The 15824-nt window shown below is 42.0% G+C and overlaps 1 protein-coding gene across 3 annotated transcripts in view; it reads left to right on the plus strand.

The window, feature by feature from the left end:
* The window catches only part of CCSER1 (coiled-coil serine rich protein 1), a 2282720-nt gene that overhangs the window by 349960 nt on the left and 1916936 nt on the right, over positions 1–15824 (plus strand). For all 3 annotated transcript variants that reach the window (XM_085641140.1, XM_085641142.1, XM_085641141.1), the window contains exon 2: positions 1059–2458. In XM_085641140.1, the coding sequence (XP_085497266.1) occupies positions 1102–2458 (1357 nt within the window). In that variant the 5' untranslated portion in view covers positions 1059–1101. The remainder of the gene's footprint in view (positions 1–1058; positions 2459–15824) is intronic.

Below are 15824 nucleotides of genomic sequence, written 5' to 3' on the forward strand. Positions count from 1 at the left end.
CGATTCTGCTTGTTGTGTCTCATTGCAACTTAAAAACCCTGGATAGGAGGTGTTTACCACGTGTACAATTCCTCATCCTTGGTAATTGTGCTTCCCACATGTGGCAAACAGCTCACCCTGTTCTGCTTAACTCATGGTTAGGGCCTTGCGGGCATATGTACAAGCCCCTATCACCATCACAACGTCACTTTTAGTGATGTTGTGATGGCGATAGGGACCTCGCCTTATTTACAAGGCAGCGTCAAGCCAAATAAGGCCCCCTTTCACGCTATGCTTAGAGTGAAAGGGGGGGCAGTGGGTGTAGCAGTGGGCGTTCCACCGCAACACCCATTGATTCTGACACCGCCTCCTATTTACAAGGGAGGCGTGAATAGGAGTCAGCACCAGAATTAAGACTAGAGAATACCTGTTCTTACCCTGGCGCAACCAGGAGAAATACTTAATTTTCCTATTTTTTGCTGTTTTCATGTGTGCTGCGTTGTGCAGCACACATGAAAACAGCAAAAGGCCATTTAATATTTATGTACAGTAAAGTTGCCCTACCTGCACATAAACAATTATTTTTTAAAAATGCCGTTTTGCAACTTCTGTGTGTGCTGCAATATAAGTTACAAAGTGGCATTTAACGATTGCTTATGTGCAGGAAGGGGCACCGTCCTGCACATAAACAATCTTCCCCTGCACGCAGACACCCTTGTGCTATGGTGCAAGGGTGCCTGCTTTGGTTCTAGGCTGTAAAGTGTAGCGCCAGCACAGGGGGAAATGCAGGGCTTCACCATATTCATGTAAAAATGGTGCAGGCCTGCGTTTCTGAAGTGGCGGAGTGAGGCGTTAAGCCAAAATGGCTAACGACTCACTCCACCACTTCCCTTGTACATATGCCCCTTGGGGTCTTATCTACTCCTCGTCATTTTGGACAGTGAATTTTATAATTTATATTCAAACGTGAACTCATTGATAAAATAGTGTCAGCTTTGTGAAATACTTTTATGTACATTATTATATTTAGCAAATATCCCATTATCCAAATTCATAACACCTTTCTTCTTTCCTTGCAGACAGTTGGCTTGGGATCCCAAAAGACTCCTACCTTCAGTCCTGATGGGGGACACAGGATCGAGACGCTCGACTCTTGTGTCAAGGCTGCCAATATTCCGAAGAAGTATTAGTAGAAAGCAGGATCAACTCCCAACTTCCCCATTGACTGGTGGTGCCAGTGGGATCCACAGTTCATCTCCTTCTAGCACCAACTCCAGTTCAGACAGCGCAGGGAAGCGCAGGAGCATTTTCCGCACCCCATCCATCGGTTTCCATCATAAAAAGGAAAGTGAGCGAAAAGAAGATATACCTTCACCGAACAGTATTCCCAATGGGGTTCATTCTACTAATATCCTTGGGCAAAGCAAGAATTCCGATCAGAACGTTAAAACCAAAAGCAAGCATTCCATTGGCTTCTCCAGCTCATGCAGCAGGAAGATCACCAGGTCCGCGACAGAGGACTTTGAAACACGGAAAGAGCACTCTTCCAATAGGAACGTATTTACCAATTGCATAAGCTCTGGGAAGGATGGTGATGACTCTGGTTATGCAGAAGAGCAGAGTCAGCGCTCCGTGAAGCGTTCGTCTAAGAAGCTGCTGCTTAGGTCATTCTCTTCCCACCCTAAGTTTTCCAAGACCATGACACAAAGCCAGTCAGTTCCATCAGCACAGCCACCCAAATCTTCTCCAGATATCCCAGAACACGCGGAAAGCGAGCCAGCTGGAGGAAAATGCTTGTTGCCTTGTTCTGCCGAGACAACAGAGTGTGCCACAGGTTCACTGCCATCCCCTCTTCCATCCACTGACCACACTACTGCCCCCCAGACTCCATCTGAAAGTTTGCTTTTCATTGATGATTCCATTTCAGAAACTGACGTCCTGCCAAACAGTGGAACCAACACTATGCAAACCCAAGACTTTGGACACAATGTGTCTACTTATCAAGTCTTTCTCAACCCTGCTGCTCACTTTAAGAAATCAACAGAACAATCAAAGAGCACGTCCCCACGCCATAGTACACCTGAGAACCAGAGCTGCGAAGACCAGTCACCCCGAAGAGATAACACCAAAGCCCTCACTTCCTTCCAAGGAAAAGTGTTACTGCCCATCTCCGAGCTCCCCGCCGCGGATGGCAGCAGTTTAAGTGACATCACCCTGTCCGAGACACCGACAGAGGATAATGTCAGCAATTTAGGTGACGGTCTCTTGGGCTATGATTCTGGAGAATCATTTGGGTTAGAAAACAGTGAGTGCTTTGAGACACCAGAAAACTCACCAAAGAAACAGGTGTTCTTGAAAGAACATCCATTGTCAATAGTAGCAGAACAGGCGATGAAACCAGATGGCATTATAGGATCTCAAATGAACTCATCATCTGAAGCTCAGCAACCTATTGCACATGCTGCCCATCATTGCAGAGGTATGTTTTTCTTTTTCCTTGCACACAACAGAAAACAATGCACCATGTTTGATTACTTTGGTCATAAATATTGCTGGAAGAACTGTTGATACAATTGGCTGAAGCGGTAGCAGCTAGATTACATTGCTAGAGAGTCATGGGACAACATTGTATATTGCAGCCCTTATGGATGCCTCTGTAGTTCTGGTGGTCCAGTAACAGGAGGTATCAACACCATCTGAATTAGGAGTCAAGCAGGGACTCTTGCTCTTCACCTGAATTATTTGACTTATGAAAGCCAAGGATATGCCAGAAGGAGGCGAAAGGTCTGGGTGGAGCACCAGGGAAAAATAAGGAATTACTGAGGGATTCCGATGAAGGATTCCTGATGTCTCATTTCTGAGGGCTCCCTTAATGCAGGGTGAATAGCTATCAATAGTGCAGCAGGTGCAGTGGCACTGGAGTACAGAGGCTTGTGTGTGTGCGTGGTAGGGGTGTCTGCTAAACTCCAAATATAGCTGATTTTTCCTACTAAACCAGGGCATGGGGGTGCATTTTTCTTGCTTGCATTATGGTCAATGGCTCGTTTGCTGCACCACTGCCTCATTGTACACATCATAGTACCTGGTAATCACCCCATCACCCACAAGTTGCTTATGCTCCTAGTATAAGTAACGCCAAGAGGGAATACAGGCGGAACCCAGGGCTACACTCAGTGAGATTCAAAATGATGAGGAACTCATAGAAGAATGATGAAATTATGGAAGTGCATGTGCTAGTGGAAGATACAAGAATAGAGATAAAAGATGCAGGGGTGTTGTTGATGACTTCACTGAAGAATAAGTTTTGTGGTTAAAATTGGCTACTATTTTTCAGGGTTGCTAATGTTCTGCAAGTGTATGAGGCTGATATAGAGAACAGCAATATGAGAACGTGATGGGAATCAAGAAAGACAACTCGGTAGGCTTGGACAAGAACAAGGAGTGGGAGTGATTGCAATCTACATGAAGGGCTTTATAAAGAATACATTAGTTCAACTGACTGTAAAGGGCAACTACAGAAGTGACATGCATGTGGACCTGATGTGAATCAGAGTGTAAAGTTTATGCCGTTTTTTGGTATAACAGTCAAGGACACTGGCCCTGATTTACTAACACCTATCACCGGGTTTGCATTACTTTCATCACTGAAGCCCAGTGCAAAGCATAATAATCATATTTACTTTCCAATGCGAATCAGAATTCACGTTCCACTGTTGGCCAACGTAACGCAAGGTAGCACTAAGTGTTGCTTTGCACTACTTTCAGTCAAGGGTTTCCATTGGCGGTACAGGGGCATTTTCATGCACCGACCCATGTGTTGGGACACAAATCCCTATCTACTAATAAATATAGACTCAGATTTGCACCAAACACTCACGTCTATTTTAGGAAGGCGTAACAGAAGAGAAATATTTTAGTTTCTCTACGCTTTTGGAACTGTGCATGTGTGCTGTACTGTGAAGCACACATACAAAGTGGGAAAAGTATTAAAGCATAGGTTTTGTGCTGGAATGGTGGTTATGACCTATCTTGTCATTGGGCAACCTCCCCCACCCCTGGGTCCAAAGTAATCTCCCTGCCCCGTGGGGGCAGATTTGGTAGATTTACCACAATCTGGCCACTCGGGGAGCAAAAGCCCAATGAGACTTCAGAAAAAGACTTTTAGAAAAAAGGATTTGTTGAGACCTGCTTTGTTCAGGCATTAGATCACCTCCCCTAACCCTGAGCCCAAGGCAGTCTTTTTGCACCCTGGATGGCAGATGGGGAGCTTTACCTCCAATCACCCACCAGTAGATCAGAAAGCCTATTACACATCAGTATGGAATACATCTTAAAAAGGAAAAGGATGGGGAGGATTCCACTCTAGACATGATGACATTCCTGCCAATCCTGGGCCCATTGTATTGTTACCACACCCATAGGCAGTGCAAAGATTTCGAATTTGTTTCAGGCATAGCTATGAAAATTGCAGGACATTCTTTGCATGGGAAACCTACTTGGATAGCTGCAAGCCACACCATCCTGGGTTACCCTGGTTCTCTACAAGAAAACCCCAGAGTTGGTAGGGTTCCATTGTAGACGGCCTAACAGGACCCAAATCCTACAGACAGTCCTCATTGACCCCGTGTGAAATCTGCGTGGGTCTAAGCATAGGTATTACTTTAGAAAGGTATTCTGGTCACTCCACCTTGAACTGCCCCAAATTTATATTTTTCTAATATGTCTAGGGTTGCTAGGTTTTTATGGGAGCCAACTGAACTGGGGCTCAAACACCACTGTTAGCCTGCTCCCCAGAATGATTAAAATTTTAAATAAAAATCTTGATGTTTCTACATTGCATTTTGTAGCCATTCATTTTGTGGATTGTATGCTCAACTACACAAGATGGTTGCCGTTTTTATGAGAAGTGTGGAAACAGTGGGGGGTACAACGTTTGACATTTCCTGCATATTCTGGAACTTTTTTTTTGAGAAATGTGGAGGAATCATATAAATATAGACAAAGTTTGACATTTTCAGGGCATTCTGGGTAAGAAAGAGTAGTATGATCCACACAAATCATGCCACAATGGATATCAATATGTATAAATCGCACCACAATGGATTTTCCTGGGTGTCAAGTTTACAGAAATGTCTGAATTGGTAGACTTCTCTCAGAGCTGAACTGACCTTGGGCAATAATACTTCAGCCATCAATGTCCTCCGAATGCTTGATATTCAGAGGAAAATTCTGAATGTTTCTATGTTTTGTTATGGGGCATTCCTGTCACCGGTGATAGGCATACTTCTAAAAGTAGGGAATTATTTTTATCAGGAGTTTGGAACTGATGCGGTGTGGACTTTTCTCGGTTCCCATAGATTTAATAATTTTCCTTCACATAAATGTAAGGAAATTCTGTGAGTTTTGGCAAAGTTTGACGTTTGCAGGGTATTTTTGATAAGAAAAAGTAGCAGTGCAAGCCACCCACCCTCTACCCCTCCATGAATCTAGTTTTCAAAAATGTCTGGGGTTGGTAGCTTACCCTGAGTGCCAGCCAACTGCAGGTCTAAGTGCCGTGGCCAGCTTCACCCACAGAATAAATGTTATTCAAATAAAAAATCTTGGGCCAGATTCACTAAAGTAATCTGAGACAAAATCCTAACTTTACGACTTTCGGTATTCACAAAAGGGATTTAGTAGTAGTAAAGTTAGGATTTTGTCTCAGATTACTTTTGTGATGCGGGTCCCTTGACATTTCCATGATGTGTTTAGGGGTCTTTCATGTCCTGTGCAATAGAGCTTCTACACGTGACGGGCACCATTTTTATCAGGGAAGTTTGGGAACAGATCAGTAGAAGATGTATTATTATCTATCGAATGTCATCACATTTATGATTTCCTGCCCACCAAGATAAAGTTAGAAGATGGATGCCAACTCAGTACTCATTTACCTGCTCTCTTTCCATCTCTATTAAATGAGGCACAAGACAGATGTGCCCACTATCCTTGCCATTGTATGCCTTGCATAGAGAACCATACATTAAACAACATAATCTCACCAGCCACCTGTGATCTGCTTTGGATCCTCTATTTCAATTGCAAGGCTTGATGATCATGTAGCCATCTTTTCACCTCAATTGGATCAGGCCCTTCATACCATTGAGCAGATCGCTGTTGATTATGGTGGAATTTCAGGGTGTAAGATAAAGTCATTAAAGATGCAGATAAACCTTGCAAGAGGGACTCAATCCATTGATCATTGAATTACATGGTCTGCATAACACTCTTAATAAATTTATATCTTTGTCTTGAACTTAAATGCACCACACTTTTTACAAAATGCATACAACAGAAAGGAAGTTAGAACATCTGCTTGTTGTGCTTGTTGGGCATATTAATACGATTAAGATGGTAATTATTTCAGAAAGGTTTATATTTAATGCACAACCTGTTAATATACCTGCTAACTTCGTTAAGAAATGGCATACCTTATTTTAGTGATTCAGATGTGAGGGAACATTTTCAACAGTTGTGGTGACTTGCCTCGGACCTTGTGATTCAGATCCATTTATCAGTAGGGTCCCGGGGCTTATTCCGACTGTTTTACTGAACGCCGGGTACACCCCTGTAATCATTGACTCTCAGGGTAGCAGGACCAAGCAGCCCAATGCCTACTTGTTGTATTCTCAAACCAAATATTACTTCCAGTAAGCTGTCTCTTTAAGGCATGCGACATGTATATTGTTATGTAAGTTCCAGGTTCCATTTGGAGACTCCAAGGTTAACAATTCTGTTGTAAGGGTCAGTTACACCTGGACCCTCACCTTGATGGATGTATTATGCCGTGCTGATAATAAACTACTATGTCAAGCTTTATAATTGGATAAACTTCAACATATTTAGCGACAAGTGGCTTAAGAAGAAACTCTTGCCTTTCTCCAGCATGGGAGCGGAGTATAACCCACGTAATATATATATATTTTTTGTGTTTCTTGGATGCCTTCGTTCTCAATTGATCCGGTGATTTTACATGTTTAAAGATTGATAAGGAATACAAGAAGACAACAATTTCTATCACCCTGCACTTCTTGCTGCCGTTTCGTTTTGAGAGAAGTTGCGTGGCTGCATCTAACTATTTCGATATCGCATTTTTAAAAAAAAAATGATCTACTGAAATAAGTATTTATAAGGAGTACAAGGAGAAGACATACACACATTTGGATCGCTTTGGCACTACTAGGGGACATTTGCTTTAAAAGAAAGTTTTCTGCCACCATTGTCGTAAGTTTGCATTTTTTAAAACCACGGTTAGTGCTCACCACTCTTGCCTCATTCCAGCGTTCGTGCTGCTTCTTCACACAGCCTCATTCATCCATAGAATCAATCTCTGTGTCTGGAATACGTAGCTGACAGCGCTGACATCACCGCGCCAACGCTACGCGTACGTCGGACGGCCAACTTGTTGTTACCTAGCAACGATCACATCTACACAGAAGAGAAATTCTGAGGCAGTCGGCAGCGGCGATTACAAATTAATTTTACTAAGTGTACTAGCGTTTGATTTTACAACCTTAAGAAAGTTTTACACAGAATTTGTGATTTTAAATCTCTATTAGTGCCAACTGTTTATCACACCATTTCAGAAGAACCATCACAAGTGAGTTATTATATGCTATAATTTTTTTTTTTTTGTGCCTCTTCTTTCCAAGGATCTGAAGTGTGCATTATCTTCTGTGTACTTTCAATCAACTTTATTGGTGCATTATACAAAAATATTGTTTGTGGGAAAGTGTTTATTTTTTACAATATGCAATTTGAAACACCAGGCAAATTTCTTCAAAACAAGGGTGATCCGCCCATACCTTGGCCAAGATGGAAAGAGGAGTTTATTAACTACATGAAGGCTATAGATGGAGAACGTATGGGCGTCAAAAGGAAAAAAAGCATTTTACTTCACTGCCTTGGCTCGGAGGGTCAAGAAGTATTCAGAACTTTACCTCAAATTTCCCCTCAAGCTGAACAAGGAGATAATATGAATGTGTATGTAGAAACCTTGACTAGGTTAGAAAAAAGATTCAAACCAACTTCCAACATTGCCCTGAACAGATTTAAGTTTTATACCAGGGCACAGAAGGATGATGAATCTTTTGATGATTTTCTTACCGCTTTGAGATCCTTAAGCTTACACTGTAACTTCGGAAACATCACCGACGAAATGATTCGGGATCAGATTATCTTTCATGTTAAAAACAAGAAGATACAAGAAAAACTATGGGTCATGGGGGATCCAAAGTTAGATGAAGCAATAGCTATAGCTAAATCCACAGAGCTTTCAGAAAAATTGATGGACGTAGTAAATCAAAAATCTATTAAGTCCACTTCGGAGGTAGAAATATGTGTTGTCAAATCAAAGGCAGAAACAAAAAATCCCAACGTAATACAAGGGAAACCCAAACAGAATTACAGTACCTTTTCAGGAAGGAAGCAAGATCACCCTAATAGTTTCTTTGCTTGCTATAGATGTGAGAGCAGATCACATATTGCCTCTTTTCAAGGATGCCCAGCAATCAATAAAGAGTGTAAAGTTTGTGGCAGAATAGGACATTTCAGCAATGTCTGCAGGGATAGACGTTTCAACAATCAGGCACGCAACGCGTCCAGTGCTTCTGATACAATAAAGTTACAAGCGTTAATGACAGCCAAGATTCTGACAGAGGTTTCGTTGTGTCCATTACACATGCGGGTCCTGAGAAAGGAAACCATATGAAGTCTCCCAAATGTTCTTTTGATGTTTTAGGCACCGACCTGGAGCTCATGGTGGACTCGGGTTCGCCGTGGACAATTATTAGTAGGAAGTACTTTAATGAGAAATTACAAAAAATCTGTAATATTAAGGATTTTCGACAACCTGACATCTACCCTCAAAGTTTTTACGGCTCAAAAATTGACATGGAAGGTTTTTTTAGAGTACCTTTAGGATTTAGGGGAAGGTCTTCTCATATCAAATTGAATATTGCAACCAAAGGGGTAAATGTGCTAGGCTGGCTAGATCAGTGGGAACTAGGTATTATTCTCAACCCACGTTCCAAAGATCCGATTTCCCTATGCAATGAGCAAGACATGCTAACGGTCACAACAGTAAACCAAGCTGCAGAACACAATAATATTATGTCACATATAACACACAAGTATAACAAGGTATTCTGTGACAAATTAGTAAAGTTAAAAAAAATTTCACGTAGGATTATACTAAAAGATAATGCTATTCCAGTCAAACAAAAGTTAAGAGGGGTACCCATCAATGTCACAGATGAATTGAAAGATATGTTACATGATCTTCTAAAAGATAACATTATTGAACCAATTGAATCTGCTGAATGGGTTTCACCCATAGTTTTAGTACGTAAGCCTGATCAAAAATTGTGTGTGTGTGTGTGTTAACTTAAGAGCATTAAACTCCAACATTATAATAGATTGTCATCCTCTTCCAAACATCAATGAATTTGTCTCATTGTTTGATGGCGCTCAGATTTTTTCGACACTCGACCTAAGATCTGCGTACCATCAAATTGAGCTCACAGAGGAGTCAAAAAAGTACACAGCATTTATCACCCGTTAGGACTTTTGCAATACACCAGGATGCCTTTTGGTCTAGCATCAGCAGTCATGTTTCAGATCTTTAACGATATTGATGCTTACGTAAAGTGTTTCCAGGATGACATTTTGGTCTTTTCAAAGAATGAAACTGAACACGAGACACACTTAAATGAAGTTCGCAAGAGACTAGAACAGGCTGAGCTTACCCTCAAGGCACACAAATGCAAGTTGTTCAGACGCTCCGTAGAATACTTAGGGCATACCCTTTCTGGAAATGGTCTTGTCCCTAAGAAATCCAATGTGGATACCATTTTAAATGCCCCTGCCCCGACTAACAAAGAACAATTGTTTTCTGTCTCCGGTATGTGTGAATACTACAGCAAATTTGTTGAAAATTTTGCTACCAAGATGGAACCCCTAAGAAAATTATTAAGACAAAAAGTCACATTTGAGTGGAGTGACGAACAACACAAAGCTTTCTTAGATATTAAAAATGACATTATTAATGCCCCCTCACTCAAACCATTTAAAATGAAGAGGGAATGTATTGTTACTGTGGATGCCAGCCTATATGGTCTTGGTAGTGTTTTATCACAAAGGGATGGGGGAAAAGAATGGAATGTAGCTTTTTCGCCCAGAACTCCTAGTGAAACAGACCGTAAGTATGCCGTAATTGAAAGGGAATTGCTTGCTTGTGTTTGGGCAGTGGAACATTATAGAATGTATGTGTGGGGAAGCACATTTGTCCTCAGAACGGACCACAAACCTTTGGTTCATATTTTGTCAGTGGGTGGTGGTTGGAATTCCACAGCTAGAATAGCTCGTTTGACTTCAAGACTTCAAGAATACAATTTCACAGTTGAATACTTACCAGGAAAGAAAAATGTAACTGCAGATTGTTTGTCACGTTTCCCTTGTGATGATAGTAACTGTAATGTCAGCATTGTCAAAGAAGTAGATTTTGTTTTAGGCATTTCTGACGTGATTCCTTCACAGTACCAGGAAATCACGGAACAACTTTGGAAGGGGAGCCAAGAAATGGATAACAAATGGATTCTTCTCTGGAAGTTTGTTATGGAAGGTTGGCCAAGGAAGGATTATGTACAGTCAGAATTATTACCATTTTTCCAAGTAGCTGATGAATTGTTTTGCAAGGGAGATTTTGCTTTTAAAGCGGGTAAATGCATTCCCCCACAGGGTATTCAAGAATTAATCCTCAAATTAGCACACAAAACACATCCTGGTATGCCTGCGATGAAACGACTGATAAGATCTTATTTTTGGTGGCCAGGAATGGATAGGTTGATTGACCGTACTGTTAGGAAATGTAATGAGTGTTGTTCCAATGACAAAATGTTAAAAATTCACATTCGCCCTTTAAAAACAGTTAAATGGACAAAAGAACCGTGGAAGAAGGTTGCATTTGATATTTCAGGTCCGTTTTACATGTTACCTGAAAATTCACGCTTTGCACTAGTTATGATCGATTACCACTCTAAATGGCCCGAAGTCAAGTTTGTACCAAAGGCGACCACTAGTGCAGTTATAAACTTCTTTAAAGAAGTTTTCTCATGAGAAGGATGTCCTTCCACCCTCGTTTCAGATAATGGGGTACAGCTTGCTTCATGTGAAATGGAAAATGTCCTTAAAAGTTGTGGTATCCAACACATCTGTACCTCACTATATGAACCTCATGAAAATGGTCAAGTTGAGCATTTCAACCGAGTCCTTAAAAATGTTGTGTTCGAATCCTTAAAACAAAAGGGTAATTGGTTGAGTGTTCTCAGGGAAAAACTATGGGTATATCGCATTACCCCACATTTGACTACAGAGATCAGTCCCTTCAAGTTACTTAAAGGTAGAGATCCAGCTTCAGATGTATGTCCTTGGTGGTTCAGAGTAAATTGTAAAGAATTCATAGAGCACAAAGAGGATATACATGAAACTGCTAATAGAGTTGAACACAAACAAGGTAAAAAAAGATTGTGGTACGACAACAAGTGGAAAACAAAACAACATGATTGGAAGGTGGGTGACTGGGTCAGGATATTGAAACCGGCACTAGTTAATAAAGGAGTTAGTAAGTATGGCAGACCCATACAAATTTAAAAGGTGTTCAAGAACAGTGTAATCACTCAAGATGGTAGAGTCTGGAATTCCAGGAGGGTAGCCAAATGTCCTTTGCAAAATGGTAGAAATTTTAGTGTGCATATAAATGACGTTGCTGACAATGATAATTCACGTATAGAACAATTTGACAGCAACAGACAATCAATAAATCACTGTCCAGACAATACTTTTGTTTGTAAAGAAAAAAGACTTTAGTTCCAACACATATTATGGACAATACTGTATGCAATGAACAATGGGCAATCAGCAGAGGAACTAATGGGAAATTGTACCCATGATGATCTGGAGAACAGTCTTAAGTGGTAAAGTGTTTGGCCCTAGCCCTGTGAGAGGGATCTCAGTGAGGCTTTTGGGGTAGCTCTTGTAGTTGAGTTCACTCTTAAGATAGCATTTCAGTTCCTCCCAAAGATGTTCTCTTTTCTCTTCCTGGGGTGCAGTGTTGTAGAACCTTTCTGTCGTTGGTGGGAAGTTTGTGAAGTTCCTTCATGGTAGGGAGAGCCTGTAGGTCTTGCTAATCAGCTCGGGACGGTCCATGCTGGGTGGTGTGCATCATTCATGGCACACCAATTGGAGATTTAGCAATCATGGCCAATGTGGCTGCTCTCCCTGAAAAGGGGCACCAGCACCTCGGGTAAGTAGCAGCAGAATCTGTAAGTGGTTGCAGCATGGTTGGGCGGACATGTCCTGGGGATTTCACTGCTTGGGTTTTCCTCTGACCCACAAAACCCCCACCCACACAGACTAGGAGCCTAACCAAGGTGTCAGTGGTGAACTCTGCATGCACATGCAGTCTCCTCCATTGGGGTCAACATTTAGGCAGTGGCAGGTTATTTGAAACCCGACTGCAAAAAGCGGCCATCATTTCTTCAGTACTTCAGATGCTTCTTGGCTCTAGCTCATGCTGTAGAACACACTCCCTGTCAAATTCCATGATACACACCTTCAGCCTCAGGTGTTAGTGCAATTGCCTCAGTTGTGGGAACATGTCAGCCTCACCCATAACGCCACGATGTATACGTCTTCCCCCCCTATTCAGAAATTAATTTATGGGCCGAAACGCCGACTTTCTCGAATTGGAGGAGTGCTGCTTTTGAAAATGGAACAAACATAAGGACTGTGGCAAACACATCAAAGTTAATGCAGGCCGGACATTCCCTCTTGTGTGGACCCTAAATGGACTACTTTCTATATGGGCTGCCGTTGATTAACAATAGTAACAGCCATATTGTGTCATAAATGTCTGGAAGGTAGATGAGAATCACATACATTTGATGCACAGTGAATATGTTCTATGTTTCCCCTTTTTTGTTATGTGTAAAATAATATTTTTTGTCATGTCAATGTACAATTTAGTCGTGTAATGTGCACACACCCTTTTAGAGAGAGAAACCAAGACAAATGGGTTTTGCTTGTGAACAAGTCAGAATAAATGAAGTTTTGTGAAGTTATATACAGTGCCAGTGATTAATTGATATTTTCATGCCGTAGTTGCGATATTATTTGTTCCCACAATATACCAGTTATCTGTTTTCTGTACTCTCCGCTGAGATTTTGGTGGGATCAATAGGACAAACCCCTAGATGTTTGTCCCTGTTGCAGCAGTGGCATTGATTCTACTTGCCTACGCTCATTCACAGCCCGTCTCCTTCAGGGCATTGTGTTCTTTGTGCAAAGACACATGCAATGAACATCCTAAGCAGTCAATCAGCTGTCTGTCTTGATGCAGGGCCCAGTCATTTCTTTCTGGCAGACTTGTTACGTTTTCCTCATGTTGCTGATCACAAACCTTTCAAGTGGAGTTCATTGAAGTTGTCCCTACAATGGAGCTCCAATGCATGTCCCAGGGGCAGCTGGTGCGGCACACTGGGTTTCTGGTCACTACATTTTCATCTGCTAGTAGAAAGTTCCTGTCCTATACTGATACCCAGTTCCGAAAAATTCTGCTTCACGTAGTGTAGCGGAGATATTTCCTCACTCTCGTTCGTCAACGTCAAGTTGGTTAGCGCAAGCGAGAAAAACACACCTCCCGGCGAGATTTCTGAACGCGGGCGGTCAGATTTCTTATTGCAAGTGGTCGCGTATGCATGCGACCGGTTGTGTTGAGAAACCGTCCTTGCGCTTTGAGAAAGCTGCTGCTCAAGTAAAAATCTTCTCGAGCGGCAAAAAGGAAACAGTGCCCTCTTGCACAGTGCACACAAGCTTTTAGCCCTGAAAATCACAGCGAACGGCATTTATCTAATGCACTCCACTGCTCGCAGAGCCCCACGTAGTGCGGCAGAGACGTTTTGCACTTCGCGGAGTGCCACTACACGGAACTCTGCGAACTCTGCCTAGGCTTACTCTTTTACTAATTCTCAGATTGAGCCAACCATGGTCTTTGTCACACGTATGAGTTGGCAAGGTTGGAGGAGCTGTGAGTCTCTAGAGAGGAGTTACCCACAACGAGAGGAAGGGAGGCTAACCCAATCAATTACCTATTAATGTGGTGGGGGTGGTCCTTCCAGAGATCAATGGGCCAGGAAAGGGCATGGGGAAACTCTCCTGCTCCAAAGGGTACCTCTGTTATCTTTCAATAAGACTCCTTTGTCTCATCTACTACTAAGGATCCCTGAGAGAGCCCTCCAATATGTATCTCCTGTCTGGACTCTGACTAGTGCTCCATCTAAAATATCAAAACCATAGCAGATCAAAATGAAATCCAGTATGGCTACAGCCACATGTGTCATACATGCTCTACATGCATCTTCAACACAAGAAAATTGTGTATGCACACATGCAGCATCCTTGTCCCACATGGATGCACATCCACAGGGATCTGGCTAACCAAATAAAAAATAAATAAGAGCTCAGTAGACCATCATTCATAGCAGGCAGCAGGTAAAAATAACAGTCTTGCTACTAGAGATTTAGTGCCACTAATGTCAGTCTTCTATAGTCTTGTGAGCTAATACTATTCATGCTCCTCCAAAGGAGTTTGCATCTGAAGTAGGCCACAGATCACAGAGCCTGGCTATTGTCCTCAGCCTGTACCACATAATCACCTCAAGCTCACATGCATTATCATTTTGTGTACTGAGGCATGGGTCAAAGGGTTAAAGCTTGTTATTTAGAATCGAAAACAGGGGAGCATGCTCTTCAGAGCAATGTAGGAGTATGTATGAGGCACAGTAACTAAGTCTAATCTCTGCTATGACTATAATACTTCTTAATCTGACTTAAATATTTAGGGCCTGATTTAGATCTCGGTGAATGGGTTACGTCTCAACGGTGATGGATATCCCGAACGCCAAAATATAAATCCCATATGATATAATGAGATTTATATTTCGGTGGACGGGATATCCATCACAGCTGTGACGGAGTAACCCATCAGTCGAGATCTAAATCAGGCCCATTGTTTCTTTCCTCTTCTTCTCCCTTTTATCTCTTCTTTTTTTTATCTTCATTGTGTTTTTGAATAATGTTGGGATTATAACAATCCTTAGGATTTCTTGCTCTGTTTTGTGAATTTACTATTCAATAAAGCTTGAGACACATTTGCATGTTTCATTGAATACCTTCTCTAGCAAAAATGCAAGGGCCCGATTCACAGAACTAACTTAAGACAAAATCCTAAACTTACTACCATTTTGTTATTCACAGAAGGCACTTACTCATTTTGGTATTCACAGAAGGCACTTACTCATTTCGGTATTCACAGAAGTTAGGAGTCCTAACTTTAGGACTCCAAATTCCCTTCTGTGAATACCGAAAGTCTTAAAGTTAGGAATTTTCTCAGTTTAGTAGTAGTATAGTTAGGACTCCTAACTTTAGGACTCCTAAATGCCTTCTGTGAATACTGAAAGTCTTAAAATTGGGACTTTTCTCAATTTAGTAGTATTTTGTGGCAGCACAACTTGGGGTGAATTATAACGAACTTTGCACCTACCTGACCCTTTTGAGCCCGTCCCGCCACAGCTGTTGTGCCGATTGTTGCGGAGGGACGTGGCTCCTCCCCCCTCCTCCCTCACGCAGTTCCGGGGGCTGGACACTCTATATTGGGAGCAAACTGAGGACTCACGCGCTGCAGCTAGCAGCACGAACGCTAGACGCTGGGTGCTTGTAGCGCCGGTAAAGTTTGTGATGTGCTTTTATATTGT

This window comes from Triturus cristatus, chromosome 2_2 (assembly GCF_964204655.1).
Source record: "Triturus cristatus chromosome 2_2, aTriCri1.1, whole genome shotgun sequence".
Lineage (NCBI taxonomy): Eukaryota > Metazoa > Chordata > Amphibia > Caudata > Salamandridae > Triturus > Triturus cristatus.